We start from the raw sequence: 26,700 nt of genomic DNA, 5'->3' as shown, positions 1-26,700 counted from the left end.
AATAATATATTAATATGCTAAATGTTATAACATAATCATTTATTATTTATCTATTTATTGTAAAATTACTGGTTGGAAGTTATAACTTCAAACTTCAGTAATTTGTCCGATGGCCACCTGCTTGAGTACAGTTGAAAATATAGTAAATTACCTTAAACACAATATATAATAATTATTTATATATTACTTATGTTAATTAACCCCTTGCCACCCAGGCCAATTCTGACACTTCTCTCCTACATGTAAAAATCATATTTTTTTTGCTAGAAAATTGCTCAGAACCCCCAAACATTACATCTTAAAGGGACAACGTTTGTAAATATTTTTGTTAGCTGTACGTCGGTCCTTTAAGCGGAGATAGCAGGCGCATGCGTGCCCGCTGCACTGTGGGGGTGCCGAATCGCGATTACCGCCGGCCACATGTGGTCGCGGGCACGAGAGCCAGAACAGGGACGTGTGTGTAAACACACAAATCCCTGTTGTGTGAGGAGAGGAGAGACAGATTGTGTGTTCCTACTAGCTAGGAACAACGATCTGTCAACTCCTCTAGTCAGTCCCATTCCCCTACAGTTAGAACACACACGAGGGAACACAGTTAACCCCTTGATCGCCCCCTAGTGTTAACCTTTTCCCTGCCAGTGACATTTACACAGTAATCAGTGCGTTTTTATAGCACTGTTCGCTGTTAAATTTGTCAATGGTACCAAAAATGTGTCAAAAGTGTCTGATCTGTCCGCCATAATTTCGCAGTCCCGATAATCGCTGATCACCGCCATTAATAGTAGAAAAAAAAATTATAATAAAAATGCCATAAATCTTTCCCCTATTTTGTAGACGCTATAACTTTTGTGCAAACCAATCAATATACGCTTATTGCGATTTTTATTACCAAAAATATGTAGAAGAATACATATCAGCCTAAACTGAGGAAAAAATAGCTTTTTTTAAAAAAAATTGGGGATATTTATTGTAGCAAAAAGTACAAAATATAGTTTTTTTCAAAATTGTCGCTCTTTTTTTGTTTATAGCGCAAAAAATAAAAACCGCAAATGCCACCAAAAGAAAGCTCTATTTGTGGGAAAAAAAGGATGTCAATTTTGTTTGGGTACAGCATCACACGACGTGCAATTGTCAGTTAAAGCGACGCAGTGCCGTATCGTAAAAAATGGCCTGGTCATTGAGCAGCCAAATCTTCTGGGGCTGAAGTGGTTAAAATATAAACCGTTTAATCATATAAATACAAAAGTTACCTTCATAGCATGCCAAAGTTCATGCGCGTCATAGGCTGGAGGAGAGTACATCAGTCCTACCATGACCTCCTTAAAGTGCCCATCAAGATTTTCTCTCAAGTCATTAGCTAGATCCTTAAAGAAATATACACAGAATGTCATAGATAAGTCATTTTTCTTTTTCACATCATTAGTTACTGTATATTCAAACATGCATTCCACATCAATACTGGCACATGTTTTGCAACACAGTTAAGGTCATTGCTTTTAACTTTATTGGTAATGTTAATGAGACACCAAAGCAGAATGTATGCCAACAGGATAGAAAGACACTGGCTAGGGATGAGCCAAAGGTTCAGTCCAAGCCTAGGTTCTGACCAAACTCTGGCTGTTTGGGAGTTCAGCACCCTGTTCAGCAGGAACCGAACATCATGTATGGAAGTGGTATTTCTACCACACATGATAGTTTTCAGCTGTCAAAGATTTCTTTGGAAAGGACGGGTGCTGGCAGATGTCACGTCCCTAACAACTGCTGAGATCACCAGCACCATTAACTAACATAGAGAGTAATTCCTGGCCATGTAAACAAAAAGGTGAGAATAGGGGTGACATCACTGCCCACATATGGCCACTGGCCATATGTGGGCAGTGATGTTACCATTATCCCCACCCTTATATAGCTGATGACAACTTCAGGGAGTGATGGGATCGGTCATGTGCTCTGGATCCATTGGGTTTTTCCTTTGGCGAGTCGATGTGCAGCAGGCATCATGATTGATAATAGATTTACAACAAGATACTTTTTGGAGGATTTTTTTAATCAATGGACTTGTGAAATGTTTGGATGTATTTATTTCTAGGTTCCATTTTTTTTTCTGTAAATGAGTATGGGTACCATATACTCCTTATTTATTCACATGGGAAGAGTGGCAGTTTCTGGGGGCCTCTTAGTTTTAAGACCCCTTCCTGCAGACACCCACAACCTTCAGGCCAGGGTTGTGGGGAAGAAGCCCTTGCCCTCATCAACATGGGGACAAAGTGATTTACCAGGGGGGCCCCTAGCAAGGCACCCCCCATGTTGAGGGAATGTGGCCTGATATGATTCAGAAGGGGGTGCACATTCTACCCCCCCCACACCCCCAGCTAGGCTGCATACTCTGATTAATTGAATGCTATGAATATTTAGGGGGACCCCCATGTTTTTTTTAATTTGTGTGATAACAAAATATTGTATGGATTTCCTATTTTTTTGCAAGAGATCACCCGCTAAAATACATACCAGACTCAAAGGGAGAGGTTTACTAAAACTGGTGCACAAAGAATCTGGTGCAGCTGTGTATAGTAACCAGCTTTTAAGTTTTATTGTCAAAGCTTAAGGCCCGTTTTAAGGATCCGTATTTCTCAGCAGGGGATATGTCCGCTGAACCCCTGCTGAGCTGAGCGGAACAGGCGGATGACAGGTCCATGTCCTATGCAGAGTGGATGCACACAGCCCACTTTGCTCTGGGGAGTCAGATGTAAATGGAACAGCTGTCCATTTACACCTGACTTTCCTCTGATCCGATCTGGTCTGTTTGTTTTTGCCGGATAGGATTGGAGGTAGGTTGGTGTAAAGGGACACAGGTCCCTTTACATCCACCACTCCATAGAGGAGAATAGAGGAACCGCTTGTTTGAAAGGGGCCTGATTGAACAAGCTGAAGTCAGAAGTTGATTGGTTACTGGGGGGGGGGGGGGGGGTGCTGCACAATTTATTCTTGTCGCTCTTTCATTCTTGCTGTATGATGTGCTACAGAAAAAGTGACACTTTATTGCCAGCTTCTTTATAAAAAATAACAAAAACACAGGCCTCTCCAAATTTCCTCCAAAGTACATAGAAGACCATGGGGATTATTTACAAAAGGCAAATCCACTTTGCACTACAAGTGCAAACTACAAGTGCAAAATGCACTTGAAATTGCACTGAAAGTGCACTTGGAAGTGCAGTCTCGAGGGGGACATGCAAGGAAAATTAGCTTGCACATGATTGGATAATAAAATCAGCAGAGCTTCCCCTCATTTCAGATCTACCCCTCAGATTTACAGCGACTGCACTTCCAAGTGCACTTTCAGTGCAATTTCAAGTGCACTTTGCACTTGTAGTTTGCACTTGTAGTGCAAAGTAGATTTGCCTTTCGTAAATAACCCCCATTATGTCTTCTATGTATTTTTGGGACCTTTGGAGGGGTCTGTGTGATTTTTTATTTTTTTTTAAAGAAGCGGAAATGTAATTTTCCAGCATTTTAAAACACTTTTTTCCTTGGTAAATATCAAAGGCAGATTAGGGCACCCCCTGGCATGTTATTTAAAGGAAAATAGCATTTTTGATTTTATTACATAAGCATTAAAAAAAATCACTGCTCCTGTCTAAATGGAATTTAAAAAATTTGCATTGGTACATTTTTCCCAGGGCAGTGCCCACCCCTCATGCTATTTTGTGAAAACCCCTTGCCTATTAACCTCCAAAATAGACATTTTGATTTGACAGATGCAGCTCCCATTAATTTCAGTGAGGTTCAGCATCTTCCTTAAAGTTCGTCGAACTCTGCTGGAACTGAACCCAGGGCACTTAAAGTGTTTGTGAAGTAAGGATAATAAAAAAAACTTGCATCCCCTCTGTTTTAGCATGCTTTAAAGTACTATGGGGGCTATTTACTAAAGGCAAATCCACTTTGCACTACAAGTGCAAACTACAAGTACAAAGTGCACTTAAATTTGCACTGAGATTTACAGAGACTGCACTTTCAAGTGCACTTTCAGTGCAATTTCAAGTGCACTTTGCACTTGTAGTTTGCACTTGTAGTGCAAAGTGGATTTGCCTTTCATAAATAGCCCCCATAGTACTTTAAATCAGCCTTTCATAAATAACCCCCTATGTGTCTTTTTAAAAAAAATTCTAATCCTAAATATCTTATCTCACAGCACTGATGTACAGTTACAGGACATTCCTCTGCTCTGCTTCCCCAATGTAAGGAATGCAGAGGGAGGGGCTGAGATTACATCAGCCAGCAGAGAAATATCACGTGACTGCTGTGAGATAAAGAATTTAGGATTAGAATTAAAAAAAAAATGGACACCTACTACTTTAGATCTTGATAAAAGAGGGGATGCAAGTTACTTTTTAATAATATTTGCAAGCCGCTGGGAAAAGCAGTAGGAGGGGAGGGGCTGGGAGGAGGCATCGGAACTGACAGGCAGGGAGGGAGGGGGAGAGGGAGAGACAGAGAGGAGAGATAGCGTGATGATGGAGGCACATAAACTGACCACGGTATCAGGGATCAGCAGCCATGATTACCGTGGTCAGCAGAGACAGGGGGACACAGGATCAGCCAGGTATATCACTTCATACAATGGGACAAATTACACAGAACAAGCACTGTGCAGTTTAGCATGCTTTAAAGGAGCAGGGTATCAATTTTTTTTTTTTTTAGGGTTACAAATGCTTTAAGATCATCATTAATACTAACAACAATAAAACTTGACAGATGACCTAATCTTTCCCTGTAGTACAGGGTTGGGAATATTTGGACTAAACACAACTAAGTGGCCCTTTCATATGAGGGAAAAATGTATATTCCAGCATCAACTTACTTTGCAGCTCTCAAACATTCAGTCACTTGGCATCCCAAAGCAACAAAGGTGGTTGGTGCAAAAAAGATTTCCTTCCACCAGGCACTGTGATGGCAAGTCTGAACATGGAGCAGATAACTATCCAATGTTTAGCTTCTGTAAAGGTTCTTCAGGTACATTCAGGGTAATGCTTACCTCCCTCTGAAAAGTATTCCATAGCTGACAAGCACTCAGGAGACTGTTTTTATACCTTTTTAAATTGCAGAATAGCAATTTTTCATTGCAAAACTGTTCCACAGATGCAAGCCAATCGTTTGGGTTGTGGTTGCAGGGCGACCCCATTGATCCAAGTGGACAAGTTTGACAGGCAGTGGCACCTGCCAAACTCTGCAGCTCAAGTTAAATTTTCCATGGTCGTGGCATTTATACAGCCTTGTCAGGCTGTAATGTTAAAATTCAAGCCCCCAAGTTAGTTCCTGCCCCCTCTACACCCCCTCCCCCAACCCGTACTTGTGACAATGTCACCTTATAGTGGCTGTATAGCTCAATGTCTCCTGCTGCTGCCAAGTGTGAGAATAGGGAAAGGGGAGAAGAGCTGCTGCAAATGTGCACAGTGCTGTATTGAGATTGAGCTCAGGTAAAGCAGCTTTTGAAAGGTGTTTATGTTTACCTTAATGCAGATAATGCATTAAGATAAAAAACCTTTTGCCTTTATAACCACTTTAAGACTAGTGTAGGTAGTGTGGGGCCTACTATCAAGCCTAGCATCAGTAAAGTGCAGACAAAAATGCTGATTTGCTAAAGGATTTAGTAATGTTGATGCAATCAATTCTGTGGAGATTGAGGTTATTTATACAATAGTGAAAAAACTCAGTTTGCTTATTTCATATGTGCATGACTGGGTAATTTAAGTGAATTATTCACACAGTTTTTTGCGTGAGCATTCTCAAATACTTTAGTAGATCCTGTAACTGTTTGGAATTGAACCCTGGAAACTGTCCTTAAAAAAGGCAAGTAAAGAATAAAGCTGGCCATACATGGATGGAAATTTGATCGGTTCAGCAGGAACTGTGTGTAACAATCAATTGATCGTCATGTTCCTATAGTTGCATAAAAAATTTTAAAAGAAATAAAAGAGGGTAGGGTTGCTGGCCCTTTTCTTTCCCCCCTTTTAACAATTTTAGAATTTCCCCTTTGGGTATTATACCCAAGAAAGAGCCAAATTCATTCAGGATGATACATCATCTTTCCTATCCTTTTGGATCTTCCCTGAATGATGACATAGATGCAGCACTTTGCAGTGTCTCTTATTCTTCTTTTGATGATGCATTACTAAAAAGCAGTAACTTGGGACATAGAGCATTATCGGCGAAAGCGGATATTAGGCTTTAACCCATTCATCCCTCAGCGTTTAACTCATTGGGGTTTTGCTTTAATAATGCCTATTATTTTGACAAATGCCTTCCTATGGGCTGCTCACTATCTTGCGCTATTTTGAAATGTTTTCATCGTTTTTAGAATGGGTTGTCTCTTATCAATCTGGTTCAGACAATTTATTACATTATTTAGACGATTTTATTTTTATGGGTTCTGCCGATTCTGATAAATGTATGTATCTTTTTACAGAATTTGTCGACTTTTTGGTGTCCCTCTTGCTCATGAAAAATCTTTCCTTCCTACTACTTGTTTGGATTTTTTGGGTGTAACTATAGATACAGACTTAATGCAATTTCGCTTGCCTTCACAGAAGATTGCAAAACTTCTTTTTCTAGTTGATTTTGTTATCTCTAGACAAAAAGTAGTTTTGCGAACGTTGCAGTTATTATTAGGTTTATTGGCCTTCGCTTCCAGAGTCATTCCTATGGGCAGGGTGTTTTCTAATCGATTATATCGGTCCATTTCGGGCATTAGGTCTTCTTATCATTTTGTTAGGGTTACTGCTTCTTTACATGCAGATTTGTTCGTTTGGAAATGATTCTTATCTTTTAATGGTTGTTCTTTTTGGCAAGAACCTTTTTGTTCTTCAGTGGCCCTTGATCTATTTACAGATGCTGCTGGCTCCATTGGCTATGGTGTCTATTGGCAAGGTCATTGGTCAGCTGGTGCATGGCCTCGTTCTTGGATTGACAATGGTTTAATGGCTAACATTACCCTTTTGGAAATATTTCCAGTATTGATTTCCCTTGAACTTTGGGGTTCTTATTTTGCGAATCGCTGTCGTCTATGCTGTTAATTGTTTATCGTCCAAATCTTTACCAGTTGTTATCAGTTCTTCGTCAATTAGTTTTGAAATGCTTAGAATTGAACATTTGGTTGACAGCTAAATATTTTCCCGGAATTGATAATTCTGCTGATTCCTTGTCCCGTCTACAGTTGGAACGTTTTGGAATGTTGGTTCCGGAGGCAGACATGTACGGACTGCAATGCCCTTCTTGGCTATGAGATCTGGTTTCTTGAGAGTTGGTTTGGCCATCAGTAAATCGTTAGCCCCTTCCACGTGGGTGGAGTATAAGGCCGTGTGGAATTCCTGGTGTACTTACCTGGATGCAAATGGTCAGGTTGGCACTATTATTTCTGAAAAATTAATATTGTCTTTTTTAGAAAATTTAATGATTAAAAATTATTCTTATTCGCATATATTGAAACAATTGGCTGGAATTTCCATTTTTGCCAAATTGCATGGGCTTCCCATCTTGTATGAGTTTCTTTTCAGTGAAACAAGTCTTGAAAGGTTATCGTAGATCATCTGTTAAGCATGATTTGCGTTTGCCTATTTCCGTTGCTCTTTTAGAAAAACTCTGTGCTTCCACTAAAATGGTCTGCTTTTCTATTTATTATTTCAATTAGCCTTTTGTTTATGTTTCTTTGGAGCTTTTCGAATTTCTGAACTTCTACCTCACAATGTTCAAGGTTATTCTGGGATTTCTTTTTCTGATTTGGTTTTAGGTGATAATTTTATCCAGCCTAAGATTAAAAGAAGTAAAATGGATTAGTTGGGTCATGGGCGATGGGTAGCTTTACATCGTCTCGAATCTTCTCCAATTTGTCCAATTTTATTGATTCGTCAATATTTGAACATCCACCCAATTGGTTCGGGTTGTCTTTTCATCCATTGTTCTGGCCTACCCCTCACGCGTTATCAATTGTATTCAGTTTTAAAGAAGTGTTTAGCTCATTTAGGTTTAAGTCACCTACCTATTACTTCCCATTCTTTCTGGATTGGTGCTGCTACCACTGCTGCCAACTTGGGTTTATCTGATGATATTGTTAAGAATATTGGTAGATGGAGATCGAGTTGCTACCATTCTTACATTTGCCCTAATTTTTCTGTTTAAATTTCAGGTAACCTGTGTAACGTCTGGATCGTCGGACATTCATACATATATTGGGCATTTCGTAGAGCTATGGTTAGGTCATATGGTGTTAATTTAGGTTTTCGATTTGAGTCTTTTCAATTGTGGTGGCATGCTTTGCGTGGTATGAGACTAATTGATTTGCGTCAGACTTTATCGTCACTGTATGCCTCTTGGCCTCCTCCTCGAATAGTTATACTTCATATTTCCGGAAATTATATAGGTAAACGTCATACTTTAGACATTATTTCACAATTAAAATTTACCTAATTCTATTCTTGTATTTTCAGAAATTGTTCCACGTTTGACTTAGTTAATTACCCCCGAGCTTCGGCATTGCGATAAAATTTGTAAATAAAACAATAGAGCCATGACAAAATTTATGCCTTACGTCAATGGCTTGTCTTACAGACATATTAATCTGGAAGGAGGTTTAGTTGTTTTTTATAGGCCTGATGCTGTTTATTTGTCGGTTATTGCTTTGGATGTGTTTAATGTAGGCATTTAGAACAGTATTGAATTGGCCGCGGGGCGGGTGGGGTGCCAGGCTCCTCTTTGATAAGCCTGGCGTATGGGTCAGTTATACAAGTATTGAACATGTCAGAGTATTAACTCGAGCTGTTATGGCTGTGTTAAAATGATAGTTTATGGTAAAAAGTTAATGAGTGCTGTGTTATATAAAATGGACATGTTTATTATTATAAGTTGGTAATTAAATATAAAAACAATAATAAAGGACCCCGGCCATTTAAATCCATTGTAATGTATTGTTCTATTATTTATTATTTATTTGTAAATGTAATTATTCTGCATACGGTCCCATGGGAAAAGGGAGGAGCAAAAGAATTTGCTCCGCCCACCTATGGGGCCGGAACAGACTATCTGTTAAAAGTGACAGTTATTTGTAAAAAGTTTTGAATAAAAATTTTTAAATATTATTGGCTAAAAGACATGTCACGTGGTAATTTGGCACGAGCTAGCTCATATATAAAGAAATAAACTGCGTAGGAGCGGCAGCCAGCGGTAGATCAGCGAAGAAGAAGGAGCATCCCACTTTTTATTTGTAAATGTAATTGTTCTGCATACGGTACCATTAGCACAGGTCCGCAATACTCTACAGCATGGAATGTAGTCCTCAATAGAATGCTAAATATATTTCTAATCATGTATCTTCTATGTAAATATGCAAAGTAAACTAATATGTGTATTTATATATATTGCCATGGAGTGTGTAATGAGCGAGGGGAAAGAAGGAAAAATGCTTCTCAGGGCGGAATATAGTTCACACAGGCATTTAATATAAGCAATTATAATTTCCACTCACATATTTCAAGTGCCCGCCTGGCACTAAGGATAACACGCTCAGCTCAGATGATCATTGTGTGCTCTGGTTATTCACTCCATGAAGATGTCAATCAGACTTAAAGTACATCGAGTGAGACAGGGACGCTGACGATATAGCATGGTGAATAGTCGGAGCCCGTGTTATGTGATATAACCGGAGCACACAACGATCACCTGAGCTGAGCATGTTATCTTTAATGCCAGACAGGCACTTGAAATATGTGAGTGGAAATTATAATTGCTTTTATTAAATGCCTGTGTGAACTATATTATGCTATGAGAAGCATTTTTCCTTCTTTCCCCTCGCTCATTACACACTCCATGGCAAGATGTGTCTATGATTGAGATAATACAAAATTACTGTATAAAAATAAACATAGACAAATTTTACCCTGCTGTACAAACTCCCATAGGCTTCTGCAATCATAATTCGTTGTGCACTAGATCTTTGGGTAAGAATATCAATCAAAACATCCTTGTCACAGCCTGGATATAAAGAAGACAAAGTATATTTATTAGTTAAAGAGGAACTGCAGTCTGCTCACATAATTTGTAATAAAAACATCTTTGCCATTCTGAAGCTTCACTCCAACCACTTTGCATATTGTTTTACATATACTGTCATTCTGTACCAATTATGCTGCAGAAATCTCTCTCCATGGAGTCTGGCTGCAATCATCTTAACTGGGGCAGCTGAAGCTGCCTGTTAACTTCCTGGATTTACACAGACACACAGAGGCACATCTCCAGCTCTGCAGCACTCATTGGCCCTCCCTTCCGGGCAAACTCTCGCGAGAGTGAGAGAGATGGAGCTGTGCATGATGTCATAGGCCTAGGCTTTTTTCCAGACAAGAAACAAGAAGTGGGTTGCATAAGGTATTTACTGGCAGAAAAAAAAATGGTTTACTATCCAAAGTTAAAACAACAAGGGCAGAAGATTTAATAGATGGAAAGATGAAAAAAATGACTGAAGTTCTGCTTTAATACCCTCTTGATACAATTTTAGTACTTAGAAAATATAAACTTTTTTTAACCACTTAACGACCGCTGTCATTATAGGGTGGCTGTTTAAAGGGGAATACCGTTGTTATGGCAGCAGCTAGCTGCCATAAACCCAGTATCCTCTTCAACAGCGGGCAGTCGGCTTTCAGATAAAAGTGGTCTCAGCGGCAGATTCGCCACAAGATCACTTTTATGGGGGGCGTCTCCATTCATCTCTGCTGCTTACCGGAGCCGTCGGTAGCAGCAGAGACGATCGTGTCCTCTTCCCTCACAGGCTGGATGCCGAATGAGGGAAAGATGGCCTCCACCCCATGGTCTTAAAATATAAACATTTTATTTATTTATTTATTTATTTATTTATTTATTTTATTGCATTTTAGTGTAAATGTGAGATCTGAGGCCTTCTTGATCTTACATTTAAAGCACCCGTCCCGCTGAGCTCGTGCGCAGAAGTGAATGCATATGTAAGCCCGCATATGAAAATTGTGTTCAAACCACACGTGAGGTATTGCCACGATCGTTAGAGCGAGAGCAATAATTCTAGCACTAGACCTCCTCTGTAACTCAAAACATGCAACCTGTAGATATTTTCACTGTCACTTATGTAGATTTTTAAGGGTCAAAGTTTGACGCCATTCCACGAGCGGGCACAATTTTGAAGCGTGACATGTTGGGTGTCAATTTACTCAGCGTAACATTATATTTCACAATATGAAAAAAATTGGGCTAACTTTACTGTTCTCTTATATTTTAATTAAAAAAAAATATTTTTTTAAAAAAAAGATTGCGCTTGTGAGACTACTGCGCAAATACGGTGTGACATGAAGTATTGCAACAACCACAATTTTATTCTCTATGGTGTTTGAAAAAAAAATATATTTAATGTTTGGGGGTTCTAGGTAATTTTCAAGCAAAAAAAAATGATTTTAACATGTAAACACCAAATCTCAAAAAGAGGCCTGGTCCTTAAGTGGTTAAATAACAGATATCATGCATGGTTGCAAACTACTCATAGCCCTAGTAAGTGTAAATAAGGGTTAGTAAGTTTTAAGCTGGCTTCCATCTATGTGTTGTGGTAATGCATAGCAGAATACACATTTTACCACTTTACCGCAACACATGATAGTGCATTGTATTTTTGTCAGCCTATAAAAAAACAGAGTAGGGTTTTTATTAAAACATTGTCCTTTAAATGTTCCAATAAAAAAAAAAAAAAAAGTTAAAAATGCCCAAGCATGCAAATTAGCTATATGGATATGGGCAAGTTATCGCTGACACTACTAATTTTGGCCTAGGTAGGCCTGAAGCCTGAGGCCCAACCATGTGCTCAAGGTTCTGCAGAAGCATGCCTACTCACTACTCAGAAGCATGAAGGAAAGGATGGAGACCTGAGATGAAGTACCAGAGGTGACTCGTGCATGGACCAGGGACCCATGGAGAGCCTGGGAAAGCGCCAAGATGGAATCATCCATAGAATTCCTACACCTTCCGTGAGTTAAGTTCAGTTGCCATAGGAGACAGCCTATTCTACAAAGTACAGATGTGCTGGTTCAGCTTAAAGGCTCTTTTTCTGTACTGCTGTCTACCTTATCTCATTATTTTTGTCTAAGAAGTCTGCCAATCTGCCTATTTGCTGATCATTACTATTTTTGACTAAGGGTGTCCTTTGCCCTATCCCCTCTCTCCCACATTTTTCCTGTTGTGAGAAATAAACTTCTCTTTGTTTAAGCATAAAAGTGACTGGCGTCCAAATTCTATCTTGTTCATTACCCACCATGCCTAGTAACCTGCACCTTGAGGAAATATGTCAGCCCTCCCTGCCTCTGAGGGTCACCAGCAGGCTCCCGGAAAATTGGGGTAGGCGCTACAATTATTTTCAGGCTGGTGGGATTGGAGACTCTCAAGAGATGGCCCTTTTATCGCTATCAAAAATAGCTATGCAGACCTGGTCAGCTTAGACAGAGTATTGCTCTAAAGAATGCAAACAAAGCCAAGGCCATTGGAAGGCTGGGACCATCACATTGTGGTATGTCTGAGAACTGCATAAGTTATAACTAGATTCAGTAAAGTGCGAGACAGTGGAATAAGGTATTTATTGTTAAGTGCACTTGTTCTTTAAATTCACTGCATATGAATAGTCTTTCTAAATTAACTTATGTGACCATTCCACACAACTTCTTCAAAGTGTGGTTGATTGAACTCTGCATCTCTGCTTAGTGGTAGTCAGTTTAAACTTTAAAAGATTATAAAAGGTAATATGTGTCTTCATGTCTCTTGATCATTTGATGCTCGCCTACATAAACAACAAATCAGGACTGGCTATCTGAAAAATAAATTGGTAGTGTAAACTGATTGATTGTTATGTTTTTGTTTTGTTTGTTTTTTTACACATTTTTTCACATAATCAGACATAAATACCTATAAATGTAACTTAGCAATCCAAACCATGTATACAGTAAGCACCATGCAAATTTAAATGTGAAGATGAATTAGATAAATACTAACCAAAGCCTTGGAGAGCTCCACCAATCATTTGTGCATCCATAATCGGATTGCAGTTCGCATTTGGGAATATTGTTCCCTGGACCTGCTGCATTTAATAGAGTTAAAAATAATCAGTAAACCATATTGATATAACGACTCACAGAACAACATGTACTGTATATTATTTTGAAAAACTGTTTCTTAAAAAATTATACAACTCCACAGTTTTCATTTTGATTAATTTGAGATCAAGCCAAATACATCAGTAAGCAAAATGATAAAAAGGACATTGAAACACATTGTAAGGATATTGGATAGCCCATGTGCATAATCATTATTATACTGTATGCATTAGGAAAAATTTGAAACATTTCCCAAACCCAGGATTTCCTCAACAAATCACATTTCTGTAAATAGAAATGGTCAAACTACCAACAGTAACAACAAAAAGAAGAAAGGCCTCCAGCAATGATTGGAAAACATAATGAATAACTATCCGATAATCCAAATCTCAAATATTCTGAATTTTACAGCTGTTCTTATAATGATGGTATGCATCTTCCCTGAGGTCACATTAAAGAACAGGTAATATAGTTTCACATTTAAAATTGTTATGAAGCAAAAGATTTGCCTGTCTTGTGTAGTGGCCACTTCTACCCTAGACTTGAGCTAAGCATTAAGAAAAAAACGAAAACGAAAAAAAAAAAAAGTAAGATGAAATTTGCTCATTTATCATGGTAAAATTGGAATGGCAGACAGTGATAGAGGTGTGCTGTCACAATGGGTCATGGAGTGGAAAGATTTTTAATACCATCGTATGACCAGAGTCTTTCTTTTTTTCACCGCTGATTATCTTGGACACCACTGAATAGGAACCATAGCTCAACAATATTTCTGACAGGGCCTTGTCAAGACCCTGCATGCAAGGTTCAAGCTGTAAGCAGGACCTACCAAAAGTCAGCACTAAGCCTCATAGTGCTAAGTTTAACCCCCTGTCAGTCAGCAGTCTACTGCCAGATCCCCAGTTGCAGTTACCAGTGGAGGCTCTGGCATTTGATTTATGAACACCAGACATGGGTTTTAACATGAGATAGAATGGTTGTGTGCAGACTTGGGCTATTGTTTAGGTGATATACACAGCTTGGATCTCTGATTAGGAGGTTGCAACAGGAGAAATATAGAAATATAAAGTCTAAAAACAAAAAGTCTAAAGCAACAGCAAAAGTTTTCTTAAATGCAGTTTGAGCACTGACACATTTCATTTAACTGTTTACAGTGGTTCTGTTGCTAAAATAAAACTTCCAGAAATGTTTCCCTGCAAAGGATGTAGTAAATGCTTACCTTTCCAACTCCCCATGTGACCGATCCTTGCTATATTATGCTTTTAGAGTCTAAACTGCTTTTAGACTCTGGGAGTGTTGATTTCCTGGTCCCCTGCCACATTCTCTGGTTCCCTTGATAGACCCTTAAATGACACAAAGGTGAATTGGTGGTATGAACCATTAGGCAGGGCAAGGGACCACAAATCTGCACTCCCAGAATTATTAGTTTTGGAAGAGCCTTTGGATTGCCATGCCTCCCAACTGTCCTTCATTTGGAGGTCTCTTTTTTGGAACCAAATCTCCCTGTCTCTCTTTCCTCCTCAGTTGTCCCTCTTTTTGGACAGATGTATAGACCTCTATATATATAATAAAAAGTGTTACATTACAATAAACCTTTTACACTGACCTTTTTATTATCACATTATTATTTTAAAAGTCCAGAACAAAGGAAACCTAGTGATGAAAAAAACTATTTGCCTATTAATTATTCTTGGTCCATGTAACTGGGGGCATGGCAGGGGATATGTCCTTTTTACACTGTCCCTGATTGCCTCCATACCAGTACAGTGTCACCAGACCAATGTAAGAGAACTGGAGTAGGAGGAAAAGTCATAAACTAAGGAGCTATAGCTAAAGTTGCAACACATGCTGACCTCAGATCATCAGTAGTGGGTATCCTCAATATAGTACGAGATTCACAAACAACCTTTCTGATAAAAATTGACTGGGCACATAGGATCAATGCCCCAGGTGGACTGCACAGATCGTTTCCCAGTGATGTACTCTGCCGAGTCCACTTCTTTATCTTCAAGGAAGAAAAAAAACATAGACAAAGGGCCCTGTCTCCTTTGATAGGAATGACCTCATTTTCATTTTATAGGACATTTCTCGCAGGACCCTGACTATGCAGAGACGGCTAACATGCCTAGTTGATGAAATGTGCCAAGCTGGGGAAACTTACACCTGGGGTTACCCCTTCTGTCTCCAAGTCCGTTTATGCAAAGAACAATATACCCTACAATGCCCAGACCAACTACTGGTCTGACTTCGACTACTTGATACTGACACACTCGAGTTGCCAGACTGAACTTTCATGGAATAATTTTTTGCTCCAAAACCCGCTGCCTCAATGTACCAGATGAACACCACAATATCACTCGAGAATCTGTTCAACTCCCTGGGATCTGGTCTACAATGAGATCTGATGATACATGAGAAACATAATGTAACCATGTGCACTGACCTCATACCTGTTTCTTCTTTTAATGCTACATCATTGACTTATGTATTGGGCACTGTTCCTGGAATCGCTTATGGGGCAGTGGAAGTTGAATGACTTGGCACTGCAGATCGACTAAGCCCTATGTATTGAACAACTCCTCGCTCAACAGGGTAAACCACAACACAGAGATAATACCTACTTATCTCTGTGCTTACATTGATTCAAAACAATTGTATTGCTTTTTTCCCTATTGATAAAACTGTTGTGTTTTATTAGTTAAGATGCTCATATTTCTAGACTGAATTTTTCTTTTGTAAGGGAGGGGGGACCTAGAGTCCGGAAACCCAATCAAGACAAACCTTTTTACCCATTGTTGACTGAATACAGGATAAGCAGAAGCCTAAACGACCAGCTGTGAGCTATCTAATGCAGTCTCTCCGGTCACCCAGTGAAGCTGAGCTCTCAAGGTGTGTTTCAACACTCATACTTGTTGGTTATAATATAAATCCCCAGATTTAGCCCCCCTCTCCATACCAACCTTCTGTGCATAGTATGCACATACAGTATATACCTTGAGTTGCTCTGGACAATGCAATCACTTTAACTGTTGATTGGTGTTGAATCACCCTAAAGTGGATGTAAACCCAATTCATGAAATGTGAGCTGGGCACATCTATCTGTAGTGTATTCTTATCTCTCTCCAAAGCACTAAGTCCCTTGGTTTTCTCCTGCTCCTTAGCTCTGTTATCAGCCTGATAACTTCTGACAAGTTCTCCAACACAGGAGATAAAAGCAGCCTAAATTTGTGTCATGGGAGGTTGCTATAAATAGATTAGCAGACAGCTTGACTTGTCAGAGGAAAGCTCTGCACATTCCTTTCTTAATTTGCCTCTGTGGAGTGAGGATGCGTGCCTTTCCTTCAATCAGCTGTATTGGCTGTATGCCCAGACTTCACACTCAGTGTTGAACAGTGTCGCCTTATCTGTGCCCATCAGTGCAGCCCATCAGTGTCCATCAGTGCAGCCCATCAGTGCAGCCTCATCAGTGAATATCAATGAAGGAGAAAAATTACCCGTTTGCAAAATTTTATAACAAACTATGAAACATGTTTTTTTTTTAAATGTCTGTCTTTTTTTGTTTGTTTAGCAAACAATAAAAGCTCCAGTGGTGAATGAATACCACCAAAAGAAAGCTCAATTTGTGTGAAAAAAAATGATAAAACTTTAATTTCGGTACAGTGTTGTATGACCATGCAATTGTCATTCAAAGTGTGAGAGCGCTGAAAGCTGAACATTGGTCTGGGCAAGAGGGGGGTTTAAGTGCCAAGTAAGCAAGAGGTTAATGGCTGTGTGTTGAGTTATTTTGAGGGGACAGCAAATTTACGCTGTTATACAAGCTGTACACTCACTACTTTACATTTTAGCGAAGTGTAATTTCTTCAGTATTGTCACATGAAAAGATATATAATAAAATATTTACAAAAATGTGAGGAGTGTACTCACTTTTGTGAGATACTGTACATGTAAAACTACTGTAGGGAGATTTGTTTCATCTCTGTGTGTCACCTGAGGCTTTTCACTTCACTGGGTATATGTGAGGGTTTACATCCACTTTAAGTTAAGTTGAGATTACAATATTGTTATATCTGTGCAGACTGCACATACTACACAGACTGCTATATATATGCTTAATGTAATTCTGTCTGTCTGGCCTGCACTGTACTCTTGTTGCCTCCCTGTGGCTATTGAATTTATTCGTCCACATGTCGAATGTGTAGTCTATAATCTGGAAGCTATGTTGTTTAAAAAAGTTTACTTTTTATTAAGTGTTAATATCCCATATTACAAGTTTATATATTAGGAGAACACCGCTTAAATTCTGTGAGATTCTGATAACCCTGTTATCTTGTACCCTATTACTCCCTGCTTACACACATGCAGCTCTTCTCAAGCAGATCATATCAGAATCCGGGTGCATCTTGGGTTTTTTTCTGCTGTAGCTAACCTTTCCCACAGTACCTGCTTGACCTCCAGTCTAATAAGGGGTGATTCGCTTTCTGTAGGCTATATTTAGCCAATACTCCATCAAGTACTTTGCCCTTATCTCTCCCCTTACCTCCTTTTTTACCTCCCTTTCCTCCCAAGCCAGTCTCCACTAATGCTTTTTAGCTGGCTATCCTTCGCTAATGCCTAGCAATGACAAAAATGTCATTTTGTTTCCCTGAACATGAAACATTCAACATTCTCGAGAAAAGGACACGTACGCTGGGGATCTACATTAACTAAGGCTAATGTTACATCCCCACAATATCTTATTGTATACTTTTTGTGTATGCTGCACTTCTTTTCTTGTACTTATATTTTCTCTACATATACCATAGCATATCCCTAGACTCAAAATCCATGGTAGTCACAATCCTTATAGATAGATCAGTAAACTGGCAATTTAAGGATATATGGTCATATGATGCAGGGTGATTTCATTTTCCTAAAAGGACAATAAATGGGCAGAAAGTCACCTTAGTTAATCTCTAATCCCTTGCATTTTCAATGCAAGGGATAGTTTAAGGATAGTGGGTGATGACCTAAATGTGGCTTTGGACCCTTTTCCAGAGGTACCACCACCTCTCGCTTATGTTCTTCAGCAGAATTAAGCATAGACTTGCCATGGACAGACTGCTTGATGTCTGGTGTATTTCACACCCTGACTGTGAAGATTATACATTTTATTCCTCTGCATGTTCTTCTTATTCATGAAGTGACTATATCTTTATGCAACACCACAAACTTCACAGGGTATCTGCCTCCTCTAGGTAACATCTATAGGTAAGATCACATGCCAATTTCTTTCTCCTTACACCTTGGGGAAACATACCCTAAAACAGGTGCAGGCAACCTTAACCTCCCTGGCGGTATGATTATTTCAGATTTTAGGTGCTGAAAGCGGTACCATTATTTTTGCATGGAAATGTGGCGTTTTATATTGTAGGCCTGTAATTCTTAGGAATAACTCACTGAAATCTGTCCAAACAAGAGTCTAGTAGACATCCTGGGTATGATAAAGTTTGAAACACAAAATCATAAATTATAATATAATAAATAACTATAAATAATAACAAATAATAATATAATAGTAATAATACTTTTTATTCAATAAATTTTAGTAAATAATATAAATCAAAAACACTGACATTTTTTTTGTCCAAACAAGAGTGCAATATTAGTAGTCATATTGCTTTTAGTAAACGTCTCGGGTATGGTAAATTTTAAAACAGGGTACAGCGCAAAGTCCGACGTCACAGTCAGGACAGTAGAACCGGGTTTCTTTTCTGGCTTTCCTTCCTGTGTCGTCACGTTTAGAGCAGCAAACCACACACATCCTTGTGGGTGCTGCCTTCTTTTCTGTTGGTGGAATGTGGTCCACAAAGTGTCGACCTGTCAGACGTTCCGGGTTCACAACGCCAGCAGCACGATGTCCAGATCGATTTACAGTGGTCGGTGTTTGGTGCTTCAGAAATATGAGTTCTGCAACTTTCCAAACGAAGTCTGCATGAATCACAGGCCTGTCACTCTTTTTTTTTAGAAGAATGAAAGCGTTCCACAGGCACTGTTCAAGAAGATGCCTGAAGATTTTTTTATAATATTTTTTTTGTTGCTTTCTCATAGCAGGGTAAAAAGTCATGGCCTGGTCAGCTCTGTCAACACCTCCCATTGTGTTGTTGTAGTCCATTACGACTTGAGGTTTCATAACATCTTTTCCAACTTTTGTACGTACCATGACAGTAGAGGTGTTGTGAATGGTACTCATTAGGCACACATCTTTTTTATCTCGCCATCTTAGTGCCATCATTTTGCCTTTTTGCCAGGCAACTATTTCTCCTGCAGTGAGCTTTTTTTTGGCAAAGGTTGGCGGCATGTCACGCCGGTTAGCTCTAACAGTCCCGTAAGCATCTGTCTTGTGTTGTATAAGGAACTCATAGAGTTCTGGAGAAGTATAAAAATTATCTGTGGTTACACAGTACCCCTGATTCAACAGTGGCTCAATCAAAGTGAGAACAGAAGCGGTTGCCATTCCATATTGACTGAATCTGTCGTTGAATTTCGTCCCTTTCCCGGTGTAAAGGACCGAATTCCATATATAACCAGTGCTGGCTTCACAGAGCATAAATGATTTTATGCCGAATCGCGCTCTCTTAGACGCGATGTACTGTATCCAGCTAAGTCTTCCTTTGTAGGCCATAAGACTTTCGTCAATACTGACGTCTCTGTCTGGTATATAGGTCTGCTGGAAATTTTTCTGAATAATTTGATATAAGTCCCAAATTTTTTTCAGTTTTGGAGCTGGATGAGAAGTCTCATCAAATTCGTCATTGTTTTGAAAATGCAGATATTTCATTATGAGTGAAAATTTGTATTCCGACATTATGGTGCCAAAAAAAGGAGTGGCTAATATTTTGTTGGTTGTCCAGTACCACTTTTGCAGGGGTTTGCCCACCACTCCCTGGAGAATAATTAGGCCCAGAAACTTCCAGATGTCCTCCTTGGTCACTGGTTCCCATTTTCTGCTCCTTGAAAACCTCTGCGGTATAGCAGCTTGTTGTTCCTGGTACCGATTGGTCTCTGTAACAATTATTTCTATGACCTCATCAGTCAAAAAGAGTTGGAGGTATCCCAAGGGGCTGTCATCTTCAACCTCCACTTTTATACCAGGCGCTCCGGTAAACGGGAATCTTGGGGGCGCTGCGTGCTCTGTACCGCAATCAATCGAGCACCAAGTCCGCACATCGCTGGGCAAAGTCGCAGGATCATCGCTGAAATCGCTTTCCGTGCCTGATGACGAACTTCCCCATGATTCGCTATCACTCACATCTGCAAGCGATTCTGTCTCGCTGTCGCTGTTTTCCAGCAGGTCATATGTCGCTTTTGATGTTGAAGCGCGCTTTTTGGATGCCATGGTCGCTTTGCAGTTTCCAGACACAAAGTACAGTAAAACTGCAGGCAGGGGCACTGGACAAAGCACTGGGGGGCAATCTGAGGTTAATTTTTTAATATGTATTATATTTTGTAATGTAATCCAATAGGATTACAATGTGTCAGTTTGTTTGTGCTTTATACATTTTGAATTTGCCGCCGGTTCCACCCCCTGCGTCGCTACGCTCGCAGGGAACGGAAGCCAGGGCACACAGTGGATCGGGCGGAAGATCCGGCCGCCGAACACAGCGGGAGAACATCGCGGGATCCCGGAGACAAGGTGAGTCGCGTCTTCCAGGATCCAGCGATGCGATCCCGAGTCTGGCTCGGGGTTACCGCTTTTGGTACTAAAATCTCACCCCGAGCCAGACTCGGGAATACCGCCAGGGGGGTTAAAGAGGTGGAGATCTACCTGAACAACATGGAAGAAGTCGAAGATGACCGAGAACAGTGTCACCTCCTCACGCCTGATTTAAACCTCCAATTGCTACCGTGTTACAATCGTGCAGGATATATTAGAAGTTCATGGCTAAGCACAGCAAACCCGAAGGAAAGCTGCAGGTACACTGCACTGCACCCGCGGTGTGGGTAAAACGGAGCACATCAGTGTGAAAGCAGACCTATACTATTATGCCCAGTGTATTGCTTCACACTGACCTGAAGATCTCCTCTTTCCTGCTCCTCACTTGCCAGGATAAAAGGGTGGAGTACAGTTGTTATCACTCGGCATGGGACAGGAGCCAGCACTACAGAGGAGGGATCGACTTATGTGGCTCCTGCTCCCTATTACAGCTCCAACTTTACAAGCAGTCCCTCTGCATTGCACTCTGATGCTCTGGAATGGCGGGTCAGCAAGCCAAACCATGATCTACCAGTCACCTGTCTGTGATCTACTGGTAGATCTTGATCTACAGGTTGCTGACCCCTACCGTAATATATAATGCAATGCATACTGCTATGGCATCCTAATGATTCGTTTCAATCGCAGCCCACTTATGTGACTTCTTTAACATAATTTCTACACCATATCCTTCCCCATGACAGTCTGGAAGTGTGATTCAAGGGGAATACAATACCATCCAAGGCAACATCTCTTGGAAAATACTCCTTCCACTGTTATTCAGTGATACTGAAAAAGCATTTCAAGGGGTGAGCTGAAGGGTTCATGAATTGTACTCTTAAATATACTGGTCTGGTCCCGAACATGCATCGCAGGGTCAAAGCCAGTGGCGGCCCATCCATAGGGGGTGAAAGGGCTCCGCCCTCCCTCCAGGCAGCCACAAAAAAATGTAAAAAAAAAAATAAAAAAATTTTTTTAATACCAGCCCTTTAAAAAAAAATGAAAAAAGGGTCCTTAAGTGCACTGTGTTAGGACGCCAGACACAGTGCGACGCCAGACACAGTGCACTTATGGGAAGCGCCACTTCTATGCAATCACGAGATTGCAGATGTGGCGCTGCATTTGTGGGCGCTTAGCCCGCCTTGTGGTGTTTTCTGAAGTGCCGAGTAGCTTCCGCCCGGCCATAGTAATATATACTACAGGCGCCGGGCGGAAGATACTCGGCGCTTCAGATTTGATTGACATCTGACCTGAGTTAGATGTCACTTCCTGTTTCTTTCTCCCATTGCGCCCTAGAGAGGAAACAGGAAGTATGCCACTCAATCGCCGCTGCCAGTGGAAGGAGACACTGCAGGAGAGGACAACAGCAAGGTAAGTACCGCTGTGCGGAGAACGGGACAGGGGGGTTTGAAGTGACAGAGGCTGCATTTAATGGGACACAGGCATGCTGAATTTAATGGGACACAGGCATGCTGCATTTGGGGGAACAGAGGCTGCATTGGGGGGGGGGGGCAGAGGCTGCATTAGGGGGGGACAGAGGCTGCATTTGGGGGGGCAGAGGCTGCATTTGTTGGAACAGAAGCTGCATTTGGGGGGGACAGAGGCTGCATTTGGGGGAACAGAGGCTGCATTTCGGGGGGGCAGAGGCTGCATTTGGGGGGGGGACAGAGGCTGCATTTGGGGAAACTGAGGCTGCATTTGGGGAGGGACAGAGGCTGCATTTGGGGGGACAGAGACTGCATTGGGGGGGACAGAGGCTGCATTTGGGGGAACAGAGGCTGCATTTGGACAGAGGCTGCATTTGGGGGACAGAGGCTGCATTTGGGGGGACAGAGATGGCATTTGGTAGGACAGAGGCTGCATTTGGGAGGACAGAGGCTGCATTTGGGGGGACAGAGGCTGCATTTTATGTGACAAAGGCTGCATTTGATGTAACACAGGCTGATTTGATGTGACACAGGTTGCATGAAAGGAGGGACTCCGCTGGGGGCACCTGATGTAGGATTGGACTCTGCTGGGGATGCCTGATGGCATCTGGTTGTAGGCGACATGGCTAGTGACACGCTCAGGGCTCCCACTGATTCTGCATTATGGTGAGTTGAATGATTTAATTTTATATTACAATGTAATAATAGAAGGGGGGACAGAGGCTGCATTTGGGGGGGACAGAGGCTGCATTTGGGGGAACAGAGGCTGCATTGGGGGGACAGAGGCTGCATTTGGGGGAACAGAGGCTGCATTTGGGGGGGACAGAGGCTGCATTTGGGGAAACAGAGGCTGCATTTGGGAGGACAGAGGCTGCATTTGGGGGGACAGAGGCTGCATTTTATGTGACAAAGGCTGCATTTGATGTGACACAGGCTGCATTTGATGTGACACAGGCTGCATTTGATGTGACACAGGTTACATGTAAGGAGGGACTCCGCTGGGGGCACCTGATGTAAGGACGGACTCTGCTGGGGACGCCTGATGGCATCTGGTTATAGGCGACGTGGCTAGTGACACGCTCAGGGCTCCCACTGATTCTGCATTATGCTGAGTTGAATGATTTAATTTTATATTACAATGTAATAATAGAAATAATGTGCTTCAATCATCCTGATACCATAACAACCATGGTGCCGGGATGATTGAAGTGCTAACACCAGGTGTTTGGAGTATCTTTATCTGCTGATTATTAAACTTTCTAGAATACACATATTTCTATTGTTGTGTAGGATCTGGGCCCACTGTCCTTCCATCCCTCTCTCCCTCTCCCTCCATCCCTCGTTCATCTCAGATGCTAACCACAGCACCTTAGAGCCACGCCCACTATTTTGCTGAAACCAAGCCCATTTTCACCAAGTGTGAGGGGTCAAAAATGAAGGGCGGTGTCTGGCGCCCCCCATCCTAAAACTTCACCAGCCGCCACTGGTCAAAGCCATCTTTTCTCATATAGCTGTGATAGTCTGAGCAAATGAAGCCCTATTAGACTTATTTTCCCTGCAAAACAGAACCTGACAGGTCTTTATGTTATCCCTCTTGATTTTCATTTTTACACTCGAACCCCTGTTACTACATATATGCAACAATCCCAATATGAAAGGATTTTCCTCCAGTCAGGGACAAGATAAACTAGTCACCTATGTGAAACATTTGTTCTTTTTTTCTACATCCCCGAAAACAGCCATACTGAATCTAATGTACAGTAGGAACTTTCAAGAATATATGATACCTTCACCAATTTCAAAATTAATATTAGGAAATCACAAGCCATGAACATTTTGTTGTCCACACAGCTCCTTACAATTCTACACCAATCTTTTAAATGGACAGCCAAAGCCAATACATGTTTGGGGACACGTTACACCTGTTACACCTCCTACAATAGTTGGGAATTCCTGCTTTACCCCGTGCTTTAAGGATCATTCCTTCGCTGCCCTGATCTCTAATGAATGGTTTAGACACTGCCACTTTACTAAAGGAAAAAGCTTTAAATGTATGCCTAAAATTCTGAACAAGAATGATGAGAAAAAAAGGGAGGAAGTCTCGGTGTCTGATTCCATTTCAAAATATGAACCTGTGGAAAACTGCCTGTGGAATGACCACCTCTGATTCAGAGGATGAAAAGATTCCTGCTAAAAGTCAAGTATGCTGGATCTCCCACTGAATGGCATCAAGCAAGCATCAGTACAGTACATCCTAGTAAAGTGACAAGCATCAGTAGTGCAGTTAATCCTGGTAAAGTGGCAAGCACTGGTAGTGCAGCATATCATGGTGAAATGGCAAGCAAAGCAAAAGGGTGGGGTGTTACATCATCAGCCACAAAAAAATAGGGCTAATTCTAGTAACCGAGAGATGCTTTCAAATCCTTTGTGGCTACCCTCTACTTCAGCAGTGCATATCATTTACGCATTTACATCCCAACCAGGCATTCAGGTAGAACATTTTACACCCATTATGTTTCTTTGTATTTTCTTTTCACTGAAGAATTAAAGATTCAATCAATAATTAATCAATTTAAATGTGGACCAATGTAATCTATATGGCCAACAGTACATTCAGTAGTCCTAACTCCTTTCATGCCATACCATTTGAGTGGAGGTCTATCACAGTGGACAAACTTAAAATCTTTCTTACCCTAAACATGAGAATCCCAAAAAAATGAACTGCATTCCTATTAGTTTGCACTCCCCATTCAACATATGCCACTGTATTCCTCAGTTGGAACCAGAATATGCTATAAAATGATTATGAGATTCGCACATTTTAATCACAATTTCCCATGCCCTCCCTGAAGTCACCACACATAAGATACGTTTTACGAACTTAGGCAACTTATCACTTATTTTTTCAAAAAATGTTCTGAAATTTATATTCCCAACAAAAAAATATATGCATTGATGAGTCCCTAATACATTTTACAAGCAGAGTGAGCATCACACACTATCTCCCTAGTAAATGTGCCAGATATGGGGTGAAGTCTTATAAACTTTGTGAGAGGACCACAGGGTACACATATGACTGCATTTACGAAGGTAGAGAAAGCCATCTGGAGCCCCCTGGAGGTTCAACTTATATCGGCAACAGTGGAAAAATAATGCCATCCTTATTTCATCAGGGATACCTTCTCTATGTGGACATTTTCTATATCAGTGTGCCTTTTTCTGCAGCAAACTGTAGATTGGTCACCACAAAGCTGAAAAGGGGGGATGCGCAACTTTGCATAATAAGGAACTTTTGACAATAAATTGAACGGATAAGCAAGATGTCTATGTCCTTTCTTTCACCCGCCAAGGCACCTGAGTAGGAATTCAGGGAAGGTCAAATCTCGGGCAAAAACCTTTTATTATTCATGAATATAATCTATACATGGGACAAGTAGATTTCATTGATCAAATGATGAAGCCCTACCTATTTACAACATCTCTGCCTGCTGCCTGAACTGACCCTGGCCTATTAATCGACTATGTTTCTGCCTACCGCCTGGATTTTTCTTTTGCATGCATACTGACCACATCTCTGCCTGCCGCCTAAACTGACCCTAGTCTGTTTATTGACCACTTTATGCCTGCCACCTGGACTGATCCTTTGCTTGCATACTGACTACCTGAACTGATCCTGGCCCATTAATTGACAATGTTTCTACCTGCAGCCTGGAGTGATCTTTTGCAAGCTACTAACAATGACTCTTTCTGCTGCCTGAACTGACCCTAGCCTGTTAATCAACTATGTTTCTGCCTGCCACCCAGACTGACCTTTTGCCTGAATACTGTACATGTCTCTGCCTGCTGCTTGAACTGACCCTGTCCTGTTTATCAACCACATTTCTGCCTGTCGCCTGGACTGATTCTGTGCTTGCCTATCGACCATGTCTCTGTTTGTTACCTGGACCTATCCTTTGCCTGTTTGCTAGCCACATCTCTGCCTGCCAACAGTACTGATCCATCTGCACGTCCCACCGACTAGGTTCCTACAAGACACCAGTCCCACCTATCCTTTGTGACAACTGCATTACTAGTAGCACAGGTGCTCTTTTGTTCACCCTTTATTCAGCTTCCTGTATTTCCAGGCGGGTGAACATTGAATTGTGCTATGGGGCAGCTACCTAGCAGTAGATTAGGCCTGCTTGGCTTTTAGGAGCAGGCACTGCTGTAGGTGAAGCTACACTAAACTGTATTCCTTGACCACTTGTACAGAGGCGACGATTACCGTACACTGTTTTCTATACAGTGTTGGTTGATTTTTGTGGTACACAAGCTGCAATATTGGTACATAAATAATTCAAACATTGTAAAGGTTCTACATATGTGGTATGCCCACACTTGAGTAACAGAATGAGTTTTG

General features: G+C 41.0%; 1 protein-coding gene across 1 annotated transcript in view; it reads right to left on the bottom strand.

Moving 5' to 3' along the window:
- The window catches only part of ANXA10 (annexin A10), a 109,976-nt gene that overhangs the window by 66,022 nt on the left and 17,254 nt on the right, over positions 1-26,700 (bottom strand). The window contains exons 2-4 of the mRNA XM_073606111.1: positions 13,042-13,126; positions 9,926-10,020; positions 1,251-1,364 (exon numbers count right to left, since the gene is read on the bottom strand). Of these exons, the coding sequence (XP_073462212.1) occupies positions 1,251-1,364; positions 9,926-10,020; positions 13,042-13,126 (294 nt within the window). The remainder of the gene's footprint in view (positions 1-1,250; positions 1,365-9,925; positions 10,021-13,041; positions 13,127-26,700) is intronic.

Source organism: Aquarana catesbeiana, linkage group LG01 (genome assembly GCF_042186555.1).
Source record: "Aquarana catesbeiana isolate 2022-GZ linkage group LG01, ASM4218655v1, whole genome shotgun sequence".
NCBI classification, from domain to species: domain Eukaryota; kingdom Metazoa; phylum Chordata; class Amphibia; order Anura; family Ranidae; genus Aquarana; species Aquarana catesbeiana.
Note: the sequence above shows the minus strand (reverse complement) of the source record. Positions and strands in the feature narration are given on the sequence as shown.